The sequence below is a fragment of the Chinchilla lanigera genome, unplaced genomic scaffold (genome assembly GCF_000276665.1).
Source record: "Chinchilla lanigera isolate Chin_1 unplaced genomic scaffold, ChiLan1.0 scaffold00115, whole genome shotgun sequence".
Taxonomy (NCBI): domain Eukaryota; kingdom Metazoa; phylum Chordata; class Mammalia; order Rodentia; family Chinchillidae; genus Chinchilla; species Chinchilla lanigera.
The window spans coordinates 691194-708598 of record NW_004955516.1 but is presented as its reverse complement, the minus strand read 5'-3'; the positions used below and the strand labels follow the sequence as shown (position 1 = coordinate 708598).

General features: G+C 41.5%; 1 protein-coding gene across 1 annotated transcript in view; it reads right to left on the bottom strand.

The window, feature by feature from the left end:
• Znf157 (zinc finger protein 157) overlaps positions 1-15728 on the bottom strand; it is a 34233-nt gene extending 18505 nt beyond the window's left edge. The window contains exon 1 of the mRNA XM_005408947.2: positions 15550-15728. Within this exon, the coding sequence (XP_005409004.1) occupies positions 15550-15621 (72 nt within the window). The 5' untranslated portion in view covers positions 15622-15728. The remainder of the gene's footprint in view (positions 1-15549) is intronic.
• Between the last annotated feature and the right edge of the window lie 1677 nt (positions 15729-17405).

Here is a 17405-nt window from a genome sequence, read left to right as displayed (position 1 = left end):
ATAAATATGCTCTTACTATCATGCGAATGTTTTCTCTCTAGCTTAACACTTCCCCCTTTTAATGGGCTGCTGGCACTACTGTTGCTCAACTTTTATCTGGACAAGTGTTCTGCCCTTGGAGAGTTCTGCTGGCACTTTTCAGTGACTGAGAGACCCATTTCATAAATAGAACCACCCCCTGGAAAAATCCAACTGCTCTTCTTTATCCCAAAAGTACATTGTCTTTATGAAAATTTAAAATGTTGCTTCCATACTTGTGCATACTTCCAAGGTATTTTATCAGTGTTATATAGCCTTTTGTACAGGTTTAACTCATTTTTCTGAAGTGTGCTCTTTAAAAATGAAAATAACTATAATCTTTTTACATCCTGGGAACTTCTGTTTACATATTGCAGCTTTTTAAACTTACCCCATTTTTCAAAACTAACTTTTTTGGAGGAAGAGAACTCCTTTGCCAGAGACCTGCAGGAACTCTTGATAGCAGTCCTTCAGAAGTGGCTGGCATTAGGACATGATCCTAGCTTTTTGAGGGGCACTTGTGGAATAGTTGGAAGTAACTAAATGCGTATTCACAAAACTCCCCACCCTACTCCTGATGTCAGTGCTGTAACAAGTAAGATTCAATTTGCAACCTGGGAAATCTGGGATTGCCGCTGTCATCCTCCACTATCCAAATGGACTTTGGGCCAGTGTCTAGGAATCTTCTCAACTGGCTCCCTCAAATCTTGGTTTTACTCCCTTATTCAATCTTCAATAAACATTATTTTTATGTGATTCTTAGATATACCTCTAGCTAAATGCCTACTCTCTGAAACCCACTGATTCTGTCAAGCTGGGAGCATGCTCAATGGATGGCACAGTGGAGTCTTCCATAAACAAGAATGTAAAAGCTAACAAATTGGCAAAAACAAGCTATGAAACACATTCAGCCTCACAGTGACTGAGGCAGGAGGATTGTGAGTTTGAACCCTGCCTAGGGAACTTAGCAACTTAGTGAGATCTTGTCTCAAAATAAAAAATTAAAAATGGTCTGGGGGTTGTAGCTCAGTGCAAAGGTCTTAGGTTCAATCCCTAGTTCTATCAAAAATGTTAGGAGAAATACAAATGTTGAAAGTGCTTCTGGCAAGGGCTCAGAAGGAAATGAAGAACATATTGCAGGAAACCAGAGGTGAAAATATCCTTGTTATATACTGGCAGAAAACTTGGCAGAATTATGTCATATAGTTATGTGCAAATTAAAATTTGTAAACTGTGAACTTGGGTGTTTATTTGAGAGATTTGTAAGCAACATGTAGAAGGTATGGTCTGGTTTTGTTTTATTGCTTATAATAAAATGTGAGGCAAATGCGATACATCAAATAAGGAACCACTAAGTAAAAAGGAGCCAGCACTCAATGATTTGGGAGATTCTGTCTATCCAGACTGTAAACAATGATAACATTTAAAACTTCATTCCTTTCTTGCCTATTGAGTTAGAGGCAGGAGGAGCCTGAAGTGGCCAGCTGGCAGTCTTAGCTTCCAATTCAATGGAATCACTGTTGTGGCTCCCTGGGGAAGCATTCTTCCCTTTGAAACTAAGACCACCACACCAGCAGAGGATAAAGCCACGGGGATAAGAAGCTCTTTTTTTCCTGAAAAGAGCAGGTATGTGATTCATGGGTCCACTCAACCATCTCAGCAGAAGCCAGAAATGAAGATGGGATTATCCAGAAAAGACTGTGAAGAACCTTTTTGTCTAATGGGGACATACACAGGAAAGCCACAAGGCTTTTGAGACTGTTATGTCAGCTAGGACATAAGGGACAGAAACAGGACAAAATGACAGCCTGTCAGACTTCCAACATTTCACAGGGAGCAAATGGACTGTTAAAACTATCTGGCTGGGGCCGGGGAATATGGCTCAGTGTAGAGGGCCTGCTTTGCCTGTGCAAGGCCCTGGGTTCGTACCAAAAAGAAAACATAAAATGATCTGCAACAAGCCCCAGAGGATTATTTTCAGGCCTTGAAACCTAATAGAATTTTGCCCACTGAATTTAAAACTTTCCTGGGATAAGTAACTCCTTCAAGCCTTCCAACTTCTCTCTTTTGTAATGGGAATATCTATTCTATACCTCTCCCACAATTATATTTGGAAGGAAATAACTTGTTTTCTAGTTTCATAGATCCATGATGGAAATTGATGTGCTAATGGGTTAGGACTTTCATTTCACAGATGTCAGCATGGGAATAGATGTATTTTCCATATAAAATGGATGTGAATTTGGAGAGGAGAAGATGAACACCTGTGGGTTGAACAGTGTTCCATTAGGAGATATGTCTAGCTGGGCGCAGTGGTAGATGCCTGTAATCACCGCTACTTGAGGGGTTGAGGCAGAAGGGTTGCAGGTTCAAAGCCAGCAAGATTGCCTCAAAATTTAAAAATAAAAAACCAGTCTGGGAGTGTAGCTCAGTGGTAGCGCATCGCTGAATGATCCCAAGAGCACAGAAAGATAGCAACAGAAGAGACGTCCACAACCTAACATCCAGACTCTGTGAATGTCACCTTATTTGAAGAAAGGATCTTTGCAGATGCAGTTAAAGGTCTTGAGTTGAGATCATCCTGGATTATCTGGATGGGCCCTAAATCCAAAGACAAGCGTCATTTTAACAGACAGAAGAGAACGGAGTGACGCTATGGTTACAGAGCACCATTCAGGTCAGCTTCGCGGTGCCCAAGAACAGCACGGTGTTCGTGGCACACGATGGTGAGCATTCTACACAGATGGCTGCCTGGGAGGATGAGAAAATGACAGAACCATCCCCATCTACTCTGTTACTAAAATCAATGCCAACAGACATACTCACTAAAGCTGGTTGCCAATGGGAGCCAGTTAGAAAGTTTAAGCTCTGTTTCACCTCTGATTTGAAACCAACAATACTTCTGAAAACTCTCAGCCCAATAATGTAAAGGGTTTTTTTTATATATTATCCACTTCTCCTGAGAGCAAGTAAGATACTTCAGTGGGGTGGGGTGAGGTAAGGAGCGGACAGTTCAAGCCATGTTATTTATACCTCCTTAGGGGCCTAGTATGAATCCAAATCAAGGACTTACAGAGAATATAACTGTCGTGGTAACAGACTAACTGATACACTTGAAGAGAGGAAAGACAAAGAAAGTAGAACAAAGAGAAAGTAAGAATGATCTTTTTGTGTGCTAGGAACTGAACCTAGAACATCAGCATGCACTCTATCACTGAGCCATACGGCTGGCCCAAAAAGGAAATTGAAAAGGAAAACCAGAAAAGAAATATTAGATATTAAAAGAAAGCAAGAATGACAAAAATGTAAAAAGACAGAGGATAGGGCAGCTCAAGGATGTGTAAAACAGCAGATGGCATTGGACCAGGCAGAAGTGTTAATTTTACAAAGACAAAAGAAAAAGTAGGGCTGGGGGTGTAGCTCAGTGGTAGAGCACTTGCCTAGCATGTGTGAGGCCCTCATTCCACCCAAAGCATTGCAAAATATCAACAAAAGGGGCTGGGGATTTAGTGCAGCGGCACAGCGCCTGCCTGGCAAGCACAAGGTTGTGAGTTTGATTCCCGGTACTGGAAAACAAAACAAAAAAAATCAACAAAAACCCAAAAGAAAAAGTAGATGTAGCTAAAGCTTTTGCTTTGGTGAAAACAAGCAGACAGAGAATTTGAAAAGGAATCTTATACAAGAGAAAGAAGTACTGCCATAATAATTCTGTTCTTTCTCATGAGACTTCCCTTACAAATCAGTTCCTTTTGGAAGCAGAGCAGTCTGTGTTAAGCAGCAAGCACAACCACATCTACAGATATTCTTCCAGGCAGACATGTGGACACTGCTGGGACAATACTTCACCTTTTCCTAGGCCTCTGGCCATTGGCCGGCACTTCCTCACTGAGTAGTAATGTTCCTCCCGCACAGACAGAAAACTCAAATTGTGCACTACCCAGCAACCCAAAAATAAACAATGCCAGCCAGACAGAGAGTCCTGGAGAAACACGCGGAAGCCTACGAAAAGGGAAGGAAGACAGAGTGAGGATTCAGGGTGATGATGGAAATGAGAGTGCTTAAGATACCAACTATACTCAGCTGGGAGACAAGAACAATCTGTACAATAATCACTGTTTATTGAGCAGTTTAATTCAACCAAATCCTACTGGGGAAGTGAGACCTCTTTACGTTTTCCAACTAATTTATGTAATAAAATGTGTTTTTCACCCTGCTTTGAGGGTATGGGTTAAAATGGCCTAACTCGGAAGAAACCAACTGCTAGAAGCCTAAAGAATGAAAGTCTGACGCAATTTCCCTCCATGGGTTTTCTTAAGTGGATTTTGGGTATTCATTGTCTATGTGCTCTCAGATGACACCTTTTTTTCCCCCTTGCACTGGGAATTGAACCTAGGCTCTTCACCTTGAGCTACATCCCCACCCCGACCCTATTTTTTGGAAACAGGGTCTCACTAAGTTGTCCAATTGCTCAGGCTGGGCTTAAACTTGTGATCCTCCTGCCTCAGCCTCCTACAGTGCTGGAACTGTTGGCGTGTGTGTACTACAGCACCTGAATACATTTTTTTTTTTTTTTACATTTTGTTTAGTTATTTTGCTCTAAAACTCTTAAGCCTACATAGCATGACTGGTATATCACCAGTGCTGAGTAATTTCACACTGTCTCAGAAGCATTTTAATTAACCAATCAGATGCTAATTTATGTTTGCTTTTTCTTTCATCACTCAGTAACTGCAAGCAAAATCTTATTGTTTTGTACTTCTTTTTTTTTTGGCAGTGCTGAAGATCAAATCCAGGACCTTATACATGCTACACAACCACTCCACTACTGAGCTACACTCCCAGCTCCATCTTGTTGTTATTACTCTTACCTACTTAAACACGGAATGAAAAATCTTTTTAAAAAGAAAAACAGCTCGAGGCACAGTGGTGCATGCCTGTAATCCCACCTACTTATAAGGCTGAGGCAGGAGGACTGTAGTTCAAAGTGAGGCAGGGCAATTTACAGGACCTTGTTTCAAGATAAAATAATAAAAAGATCTTAGGGCATAGCTCAGTAGTAGAGCACCTCAGATTCAATACCTAGTACTCTAATAACATTTATGACAAGGCTGAAGATACTGTTTCCATCACCCATAGAAAGACTTATTAAAGGAATTCTTGAGGGGTTTAGGATGCAGCTCTGTGGTAGAACACTTGCCTACTGGGTGTGAAGCACTGGGTTTAATCCTCAGCACTAGGAAAGAAAAATTCTTGATCTTCATGTAATTCTAGAGGAATCATTGAGTTTGCTGAGGTGGCATTATCATTGATGTGCCTGACTACACCTCCTATTTTCTTCTTCCCAGAATATCAGGCATAAATCTAGGCTCAAAAGTATCTAGCCGCATGGCACTTCTGAGTAGTGTGCTTACCTTCTAAACCTTGTGTTGAGGATCTTGATCTCAAGGCCAGCCGGGGCTATATATCAAGAGTGTCTCAAAAAGAGCAAACCCAAAACAAACAAAACAAAAAAAGGAAAAAGGACTTGAAAAAACATTTCTCCAAAGATAGACAAATAGTCAATAAATAAATGAAAGATACTCAACATCTCTACTCACTAGGATGCTACAAATCCAAATTACAATGTGATACTATCTCACACTCATTAGGATGATTACTATAAAAAAATAGAACAGAAAATTGGTGAGGATACACAAGTATTGGTGAGGATATGAGGAAATCAGAACCCTTGTGCACAGCTGGTGGGAATATAAAATGGTACAGCCACTGTGGAAAACAGTATGCAGCCTCAGAAACTTAACAACAGAGTTATCAGCTGGGTATGGTAGCACATGCCTGTAATCCCAGTACTCTAGGAGGTTAAGGAAGGAGGATTGCCAGTTTGGGCCCAGTCTGATCAATTCAGCAAGACTTTTTGTCTCAAAAAAGAAAAGAAAAAAGCAAAGCAAAGAAAAGAAAAGAAAAGAAAAGAAAAGAAAAGAAAAGAAAAGAAAAGAAAAAGGGATATGTATGTAGTTCAGTGCAATGGCCCTGGGTTCAGTTCTGTTATGGTTTGGTCTAGATGTGCCCCCAAAGCCTCATGTGGTCATAGGTGGGGCTTTTTCAGAGGTGGCTGGATCCAGTGTGTGTGATACTGGGGCTGATTCCTGATGCAAAGCTAAGATCAAGGACACTAGGATTAAGGGTGTGAGTGCTACCTCCCTCAAGTAGCCTAGATAAGATAAAAGGGGTAGAAAGGCTCTGTTAAGGTCCCTTGCTTGCTTTGCTTTTGCTGTCTTCTGCTTGCCCTGAACGCGTTCTACTCTTCCATGCCCCTCTGCCAAGCCACCCTGTGTTGGAGCCAGCTGATTATGGACTAAAACCTCTACAAACTGAGCTAAACAAACCTTTCCCCCTGTAACTTTGGGTGTTGGGTATTTTGTCTCAGCAAAGAAAGTAACTAAGACACTTATAAAGGCATTTAGTGTAACTGAGCTGAGACACTATCATTTCTTGCTCTGAGCCTCTTTCAAGGTGTTAACACTGAATTTCCTTCATTCTATAACCCATTTATCCATTCCCTTAACCTCAGCTACTCTTCCTTTTCCCTATTTTTACCCAACCTTTTTCTACCTTTAGAAAGTATATTAGATTTGGTCACTGTGCTGGTCTAGACTACAGGCAGAATACAAGTGTAACCAGTGCCTGTCCTCAGCCTACTTCCATTTAGGTGGGTAAGGTCACATAAGTGCAGAACTAGTGGGCTATTATGCCACCAGTCAACATGGTTGCATTTACTGTTAACCTCAATTTTTGCCGAAAAGGGTGAGGGTAAAACCCACTCATAAGGCCAACAAATTGTGACATAAAGATTTTAAAAGTAAACTGGGCATGGTAGTACACGCTTTTAATCCTAGCACTCTGGGAGACTGAGGCAGGAAGATCACAGGTTTAAGCCCAGCCTAGGTAATTTAGCGATTTACTGAGACCTTGTCTCAAAAATAAAGAATAGGAAAGAGCTAGAGATGTAGCTCAGTGTGAAAGCCCTGGGTTCAATTCCTAATGCAGAAAAAAAAGTTAAAACATAATTTCTTGCTCAGGTTTTGTTATGGTTTGTGTCTAGATGTCCCCCTAAAGTCTCATGCAGTCATGCAGTGGGCTTCTAGAGTTTGTGACTGATTCATGGTCTAATGCTGGGATTATGGGTGTGAGTGCTACCCCCGCCCTGGGGTGGGAAGCTTGCATACAATATAAGGGAGGGAAAGAGGCTTGCTCCCCCAGCTGCTGCTCCTCCCTTTTGCTCTTCTTGTTTTTTCTGTCTTCTGCTGCCATGAACTGCTGCCCTCTGCCATGTGCCACTCTGCCTTGGAGCCAGCTGAGTATGGATTAAAACCTCCACAAACTGTGAGCTAAATAAACTCTTCCTTCCTTAGTTTTGGGGATCAGGTATTTTGTCCCAGCAATGAGAGAAAAGTAACCAAGACAGGTTTTGTCCCTGCTTGTGGCATTTGTGGTCACAGCTCTGGTCCTGCTACCACTGCATCAGGTAAGAAAGTTGAGGTGGTATGGGAAAGAAAGAAAAATGTATAGTCATCACCCCAGTATCTTCCCCCAGACCCCTCTTCCCTGGATCCACCAAAAAACAGAATCTATTTACTGGGAACACTGTAGAGGGAAGGGTCTGTAGGCAAGGGCATCATTAGGCTTTCTGGCTAATGCAACTATAAAAGGCTAAAACTTTACTACAGGGAGCAATTAACAAGACAAGGGGAAAAGCTGATAAGTAAAAATAAATAAATAAAAAGGATGGGTATGCAGCTTACCACTCTCTGGGTTCAGTCTCCAGTATTGCCAAAAATTATTTTATGTCCTGAAATCTAGGGACAATTTTAATTCATTAAAATTAATAGCAAGAAATTAATTAAAACTGATAGCAAGTTAGTAACTGCCATTCAGATGGAAATTCTCTCATCCAAAATCCTGGTATTTACCACTGGGGGGCACTCATAGGCTTAGTCTATACACCATGAGTCTTAGTCTATACACCACAGCATTTGTCTGTACCAGCACCCCAAGTTCTCTTCTACCCTCTGTGGCCTTGAACAATCTTATTGGTTCCCATTTAGCATGTCCAAGTAATATTGCTTGAAATATGGATTTACAATACGAGGGAGGGGAACATCCCACAGTCTGTTAAGTGTCTATTTCTTTTTTTTTTTTTTTTTGGTACCGGGAATCGAACTCGGGACCTTGCGCATGCCAGGCAGGCGCTTGTGCTGCTGAGCTATATCCCCGGCCCTGTCCATTTCTATAATACATTCAGAGGAAAGACAGCTGCAACTACTTTTCAGAGAGCCTATTCAAACATACCAATTCTCTTCCACACTTTCACCTTCATCCCACCAACCCTTACAGTCCTATGTACAGCCTTCATTAGGATTTCTTAGCAGATTTTGGTTTTAGAATACAACAGTAGATAGGGGAAGTGAATTGAATTTGCCGTCTCAGCTTCCTCTCCTGGGCCCAAAATATGCTAATAAAATGTTAGGTTCATTAACAAGAAAATGAGGAGAGGCAGAATGAAGAGTCAAGTCCACTAGCAGGATAGAGCCCTGGAAGGAGCCAGTACGGAAGACAAGATATCTTGCAACTGTGGGAGAGATAAGCACCTCCAGTTGTGGGCCTGACCTCAAGACAAAAGATAAAACAAATGCACCCACATACCTCCCTAGGGATAAACATCAGGGATTGATATTCTGAATAGGTCTCTATCACCTTGAGAAAGCCAGGAAGAGTCACTAACTCAATTCCCTACAGGAAAAGCCCCTGTTCTGTATTTATGGCCACTTGCTACGTGACTCACTTCCCCATTTGATCTCAACTTAATCAATTTTACCTGAGCAATAATGCTTGCAATCTTATTGGCTGACCGTAGTTTTGTCCCACCTCGTGCTCACCTTGTGAGTTCCCACGTTTTCCACTTTAGACCCGCCTTGTGTTGTGGATTTGCTCTATAAAAATCCCTAAAAGAGGCAGGTTCCTTGACAACCTGCTTGGTTCTCCTTCTGTCTGTCTCTCGGACAGAGCTTTCTTTCCCTCAATAAATATATTCTGCCCTTAACCTCCGTTGTTCCTAAAATTCATTCTTTGATTTTAGAGAACACAAACTCATCCCAGATATCTAGCAGGTTGGGAGTTTCTCTCCCCTATATCATTTGGAGGTCTTGCACCGGGATCATTGGACGGAGGTAAGAGCTTACTTTTGTTTCATAGACTCTGGATTGGAACTCATTTAGGTAACAAATTTTTATGGTTCAAATTTTGTAATGTCTTTGCTCATTGATTATAATTGCTTATGCTTTGTCTCTTATATGCTTTTGTTAAAATGTGATACATCCAAGTTAAACCATGGGAAGGTATAAGGTTATCATGCTTCTTTAATGGGACATTTTCATTCATATTTTGTTCTTGTGTATGTTACATTTGAACTAGTTACTAAATTTACTAGTATTCTTTGCTTGACTTTATTTAGACAATAGCTCTAGAGAAAGTAATGTTAGAGTGCTCCCTAGTGGACTTTAATATAAACTTCGGTAGAATGGGTCTTTTAAATAAAATCTAGCTCAGGCTTAAAAAATATACATGCTTATATAATAAAACACGGGACTTCCTCCACCACTTAAAATACATTAGGTCATTGGCTCTTCTTAAGACTGGAGGACAGGTTTCACTGGGACAGACTGGCTCTGATCCTCCTCTACACTCTAGAGAAAATGTCAAGTCTGTTTTTCGTCAGTTTCCTTTCTCCGGCCTTACTCCTAATCTTTCCCTACCACTTTGTACTTTCCTTTTAGCAGCATGTAAAATTAGAAAGAAAAGAACTCTAGAATGTTCCAAACCTCTCCTCCAATTCAACAACTAAGTTAAGCCCACAGAAAATGAGCAGTTGCTAATGCCAAGGACAAGGAAGTCATCTTAGAGGAGGGACACATCCCCCATCTCTGGGTCAGATGAGACATTGGAATTTTGCCCGTCCAGGAAAACACACATAGACGCCATGTCCCGGCTTAGTGTTCTGGGCAGGTCTGCCCAAGGAGACTGAACCTGAGACACAGTGGAGAGAACCAACATCTGAGTGACACCAGAAGGAGCTATCTCCAAAAGCATCACACTTATGGGACCAAAGCACATTTAGCCTAAGGGAGGGTCTCTGACCTTTTCTCTTCTCCTCCTAGGTCTAGTTATCATTTATGTGTATAGGAAAAATACTCTGATAGTAAGTTGTGGACTTTAAAACCTTTACTGTAAACTTATAAAGCACTAGGTAAGCTTGTTCAGGCTTTTAACTACCCTCTATAGAACTCTGACAAACTTTTAACTTACTCTGCCAGCTAGTTAAAAGCTCTTAGAGCAGCTGCCACTCTTAAAGCAGAGAACAGGTTTCCCCAGCAGCTCTTTGGTGAGTCCCCATTGAAGCCAATAGCCAATGGAATGTTGACCACAGAGACAGCTGATTCCTTTCTGGAGGCTGATCTCCAGCTTTGTGGACCAATAGAAAGAGAGAACAACTGAGGGGTCATGGCCAGGGCTACTCTCTTGCAGATACCCAAAGCTTCCTCAGTGGAAACTGGCTCTGGACCACAGAAAAATCTCCACTATCGATTATACTTAACTCTCTGTGCTAGAAATTCTCCCTAAGCTTTTCAGTTGAACTACTTAACTACCTCTCCTTTCAGAAATTAGGCTGAGGCAGCTTGCAACAACTGTTTACATTTCACAGCAGCTACCAGGGAATGATTTACCTTTGTGCCTTACATATGCTAATTAAGAGTGAGAAAGGGATTTTAGTCAGCCTTAACTGATATGCCTTTATCAACATGTAAAATGTGATTGCTAGGTGATAAATATAAGTTTAACTTGTGAGCTTCAAACATTTAAATCAAGCATAGCCTTGTCCTGCTGCTAGGAAAGATTGCCTAGGGGATTAGACAGATAACAGGAAAGTCTTGGAGACTTCTTTGCTCTAGGGGCCAGAGTGGAATTCCTCAGGTCAATTGTCCCTTTTACCTATCTCCAGAGGTGATCTCTTTCCCAGTACAGTAGGAAAAGTGCTCTAACTACTTCCAACTCACCTTTTTATACAGCTGTCCTCTTCCAAAGAACAAAAAGCAATAGTAGATCACAAAGTTATGCCTCCTTCTTTAGATATTCCCGTCACCAGACCAACTGTAACTCACACTTTTAAATGTCCAATAAGAGTAACCGCGCAGTTTGTGAGCTTCCTGGGAGGATAAAATTGCATGCCAGTTCCACAGTGGATGGGCTGGATGGATTTTGCCTTCTGCTCTCTCCAGATGGCAGGTACCTGCACGGGAGTGGGATCTACTCTAGTCGTGCCTTGAGGGTACAAAAATCAGAAATAAAGAAGGGATGCCCAGACTATTTCCTTTTTGTATTTCAGATGTGGAATGCTCATAGTCAAAGTCTCTCAGTCCTTTAGAGTGCATCCTTGAGCACTGGAAGGTGTTTGATCCTTCTATGTGGAAAAAGAGCCATTTAATATTTTTCTGCAAATGCACGTGGCCTGCCTACCCCCTAGATCCAAAATGGGATGAAAAGAAAGTATTAATTGTTATTTTCTTTTACAACTAAAATTATACTGTAAAAAAGAGGGAAAATGGTCAGAATTGCCTTATGTTCAAATGTTATTGACATTAAGAAATAATTCGTATTTATGCTCAAAGTATAATTACAATCCATATGAGACTACCTACGTTCGTATGTCTCTTTCTCTCAATGACTTAAAGTGGATCAAGCTAAAACGAGGAAAATTTTCCGATGACCCTGATAAGTACACTGATGTCTTTAGAGGATTTACTCAGACCTATAAGCTAGGCTGGAAAGATGTGATGCTAATCTTAAATCAAACATTGACTTCTAATGAGAGACAAACAGCATTACAAGCTGCTATTACATTTGGGGATGACTATCATACTCTTAATTTTAAATAGCCAGAAGATAGACAACCAGGGGAACTACCAGTTTCCACTGGAGCCCAAGCAGTCCCTACCCAAGACCCCTGCTGGCCTAACAGCCACACAGGAGGTTGGAGCAGGAGACATTTTCAAGTGTGCATTCTTGAAGGTCTAAGAAGGACAAAAACCAAGCCCTCTAGTTATTTTAAATTTTCAGCTATTATCAGGAGAAAGGTGAAAACCCCCTGCTTTCTTAGAATGTTTACTAGAGGCACTGGTAAAACATGTGTCCATAGCTCCTGATTCAATAGGACAGGTTTTGCTTAAAGACATGTTTATTACCCAGTCAGCCCCAGATATTAGAAAAGAGCTACAAAGATAGCTTTTGCTCCAGATAGCGCACTTGATACTTTAGTAAAAACTGCCTCCTTAGTGTTTTATTACTGAGACTGGGAGAAAACCAAGGAGAAAAAAACAAAGAGATGAAAAAGTGGCTGCCTTTGTTGTGGCCTTAAAACAAACAGACCCTAAGTCTGATTCTCGTGGCTCCAAGAGGAGCTCAACAACTAGGCTCAACTGCTACTATGGAAAGCCAGGCCACCTTAAGAGGGACTGCCATAAGAGGCCCCGCAAGCAATTCCCTGACCGCCAACGCAGCCCCTGGAAGCCAGACTGCATTCTGAGGTGGAGGCCCCAGAGCTCAGCCTCATCTTCCCAGGTGGTCCAGTAGGACTGAAGGGCCTGGGACACTCTGCCTCCTCCCTCTGGCTGGATTGTCATCTACACCTGTCATCTCCATGGAGGGGCCCTGAGTAATCATGACTATAGAGGGAAAAGAAACCAGCCTATTGCTGGACATTGGCACAGGTCTCTTTGTCCTTCTCCAACCCTAACCTCCCTTTCAGTCACTACACCTCAATAAAAGCAGTCACTAGAAAAATGTCTCACTTAAGCTGTAACTGGAATAACTTCCGCTTCACTCACTCTTTTTTGTTATTCCTAAAAGGCCAGCTCTCATCCTGGAGAGATTTTATCCTGTCTGAATATAGGATAGAGAGAGGGTTATATAACACATATAACTCTCACCATGAGAAAGCCAGGAAGAGTCACTAAGGCAACTCCCTACAGGAATAGCCCGATCTGTATTCATGGCCACTTGCTGCATGACTCACTTTCCCATCTGATCCCGATTTAATCACTTTTAGCTGAGGAATTATGCTTGCAATCTTATTGGCTGACCATAATTTTGTCCCGCCTCGTGCCCACCTTGCGAGTTCCCATGTTTTCCACCTTGGACCGGCCTGGTGTCGTGGATTTGCTCTACAAAAATCCCTTCAAAAGGCAGGTTCCTTCACAGCCTGCTTGGTTCCCCTTCTGTTTCTCTCTCAGACAAAAGCTTTCCTTCCTTCAATAAACACATTCCGCTCTCAACCTCCGTCGTTCCTAAAATTCATTCTTCGATTTTAGAGAACATGAACTCGTCCCAGATATCTAGCAGGTTGAGAGTTTCTTTTCCCTATATCAGTAGGATTCAAAACCAAAGACATTGCTAATATATTAGTTACTCTGACAAGTCACATTAATAAAGCTTTTTCAGAAAGCTGGCCATACTGATCACATGAGACCACTCCTTCTCACCACAGACCCTGGCTTCGGTCATTTTTAAGTTTTGCGCTTCCCCCAACTGGACCATCTTATTGATGACCAGAAGTCAAAACTAACTACTCTCTGTTGTCCCAAGATGATCTTAACCTTTGTGGGTGCCTGTGAAGCTAGTAGTCAAAGCTCCAATTAATGAACCTGGACATGGTGGCACATTCCTGCCATCCCAGCACTCTAGGAGGCTGAGGCAGGAGGCTCACAATTTTGAGCCCGGCCTCAGCAATTTAGTCAGATGCTATTTTCAGAATAAAAAATAAAAACAGGCTGGGGATGTAGATGGAGATATATGAAGGCTCTGGGTTCAATCTCCAACACTAAAAAGAAATTCTAACTAACCAAAATCTAAGGTTACTTAGTCCAGCAACAAAATCTGACTTACCACTCTTTTACATTCATTTTAGCTATTGTGTATAACAAGAACGAAGAGTCTGTATATTTTTGGGTTTTTTCTCATTGGCTTGCATTCCTTACGCCTCCAGTGAACCAAGTCCTCAGGAGTTGGATCTATCATTGAATTCTACTGGTATCTTTTGCCTTTAGTAATTTGATTCCTGCACAGCTGCCATTCCATACCATGGGTGACCATGTGGGCACTGACAAGGACACCCTTCTCAAAAACCAGGACATCTTAGCCAGCCCTTTAGTTAGGACCTAGGCCTCATCCATGGTCTGACAAGCTCTAATTTACCAAAACTCCTGCTAAACTAATTTAGAGAGAATTTCTTACCTCATCAAGATTTTCTTCTCCTATGCTTGGTGATCTAATCAAATTCTTCCCCCCCCAATCTTGATGTATAACCAAGTTCCTACTTCCTGTCCATGCCCAATGGTGTAAAATACTTCCATTCTATGTAGGGTTGAATTCAATTTCTCTCCTATTCCAAATGTCTTGAATAAAGTTTTCCTTACTGTTTTTAACCAGGGTCTGAGCAATTTCTCCACAGTGCTATCTAGGAATCTAAGATTCCTCAGCCCTACTTTTTTGGCCTTTTCATTCCCAAACTACATGTTTCTATGACTCACAGTACTAATAGATACTAGTTGGCTTTAAGACTTACTGTAAACCAGGCATGGTGGTACATGCCCATAATTCCTGCACTCTGGGAGGCTGAAACAGGAGAAATTTCAAATCTGAGCCCAGACTGGGAAACTTAAATGACTTAGCAAGACTCTGTCATAAAATGAAAAATTAAGAAGGGCTGAGGATGTAGGTCAGTGCAAAGGCCTTGGGTTAAATCCCCAATATCACCAAAATTGTAAAATAAAAAAAGGAAGGCAGTTATCAATTATGTCAAATGAGGCAGTACGGTTTTGGTGAAAGAATAAAAAGATCAATGGAAGAGACAAGACAGCTCAGAAATAGAGCCATATACAACATCCTTTGACAAAAGAGCAAGAGCAATTCAGTGGAGACATAATAGTGCTTTTTTGTTTTGTTTTGCTTTTGACAGTGGCACATCAACACCATGAAATACTACTCAGCAATAAGAAGGAGCAAACTATTGTGACACACAGCAACCTGGGTGAATCTGCAGAGAATTATGCTTGGCAAAAAAGCCAATCCCAAAGCTAACATACTCAATGATTCCATTTATATAACATTCTTGAAAGGACAAAATTATATTGTGTTAGAGAACAGCCTAGTGGTTACTAGAGGGTAAGGAGGAAGTAGCGGTGGGAGGGAAGTGGTCCTGACTGGTAAAGGTTAACATGAGACATCCTTGTGGCGATGGAAATGTTCTGTACGTTAACATCCTGATCATGATCTTGTTCCAAGGTTTACAAGCTGTTACCATCAAAGGAAATGGGGTAAACCTTATATTGCCTTTGAATCTATAATTATGTCAAAAATCAAAGCGTACTAAAAACAAAGAATGAAAAAACAAATAGACAAAAGTAGGCTCCTCCTTCTTACCTGAAATGATCTACCAGGTTCTCCTGGAATCAGGGCAGGGAAGCTCTGGGGTGATTTCCCACTAGCTGTCATGTTCACCCTAGGCCTCAGCCCCCTTTCAAAGCTGGAGAGGGGTCTTTATGCAGAAGATCCTGCAGCCTCCAGTAAGGCCTAAGGCTCAGTGTCTCCACAGACTCCAAGAAATCCTAAAAGGGCAGTATCCACGTTGTCAGTATCATTCTGCATTCCTCCTGCAAAGTCCAAGCAGCCCCCCTATTACCCCTATTACTTAGGGTGCCGTATAGAAATGATCGTGGTATCTGGAGTCGAATTCATGAGGTGGGAGCCCATTACTCTTGGGTCGAGTCAGTCTAGCCCTCAATGCCAGATCTAGGTTTTGGAGAGAAGGTGGGACTGGGGCAGTGAATGGGGATGCTCCGTGGGGAAAGGAGGGTCTCATCCCTGGCCTGATGGTGACATTGCAGGTAGGAAACCAAGTAATCTGAATGAAAGGAAATGGGTAGTCTCTCCTGTTATTTTTTTTCCTTGTAAGGTGACAATCCCTCTTAAATTCTTCTATGGGGATGATTAATCCTGTTCTTTATTATATCAACAAATTAGGGGGAAACATGCTATTAGCTTACACCAAAAAACCATCTAACACAAAAGTCATTTTTTTTCAGCAGCCATTATTAATAAAAGTGCACTAAAACTAGGGAAGAAGGAAATAACTTAAGTGTCATACAAACCATCCATGAAACATAGCCATGCCAAATACCACGCCAGAAAGTAAAATGACAGACCTATTGCCACTGAAAGTGGCCAAAGGGGCTCAGGGTGTAGCTCAGTGGTACTGTATGCTTAGCATCTGAGATCCCGGGTTCCACCTCCAGCATCACAAAGAAAAAAATACTAAAGAAACAGGGATATCCAGTATAACTATAACTCAAAATTATTTTTGTGAGCTCTAGATGAAATAATTAGAGTAAATACTGGCAAAAAAATAAAAACATAGCTTTTTGCCAATGATATGATTTTGGACACAGAAAATCTATCAGACAGTGCTAAAAGGCTACTAAAATTCTTAAGGGACCTTAAAAAGGGGCTGGATACAATATAAAGTTCCAAGAGCAGATAGTTTTTCCCTATAATAGCAACGAGCAAATGGAAATGGAAGAAAAATCCATTAATAATTATAGCAAGAAATAGAATATGCAATAATATACAATATACTTGTTAAAGTAGCTTTACTTAAACAGGGCATAGTGGTACACTCCTGTAACCCCAGCACTTGGCAGGCTGAGGCAGAAGAATCACAAGTCCATTTAGTGAGGCCCTGTCTCAAAACAAACAAACAAAAAAAGGCTAGGGATGTATCTTAGGGTGAAGGCCCTCAGTTCAATCCCCCGTACCACGAATAAAATAAAAATAAAAGGGCTGGGGATTTAGCTCAGTGGTAGAGTGCCCCTGAGTTTGATCCTCACTAACAAACACAAACACACACACACACACACACACACACACACACATACACACAGCAGCTGTGGGCTAATACAATTGGAACTTTTAAAAAATTACAGGTGTAAACTGGGCATGGTGGCACATGCTGGTAATCGCAGCATTTGGGAGGCTGAAGCAGGAGGATCGCCACAAGTTTGAGGCCAGCCTGGGCTACATAGTGAGACCCTGTCTCCAAAAAAAAAAAAAAACCAAAATAAACGAATGAATGCTCAGTGTTCCTTTTTCTTTTTCTTGTGCTACTGTTTTCAACTTTCAGGAGGCTCACTAAACTCTGTGGATTTCCTGATGTTGCCCTCCTAAGACTTCAGCTATTTAATTCTTTTGTGTATGTGTGTGGCGGGGGGCGGGAGGGGATG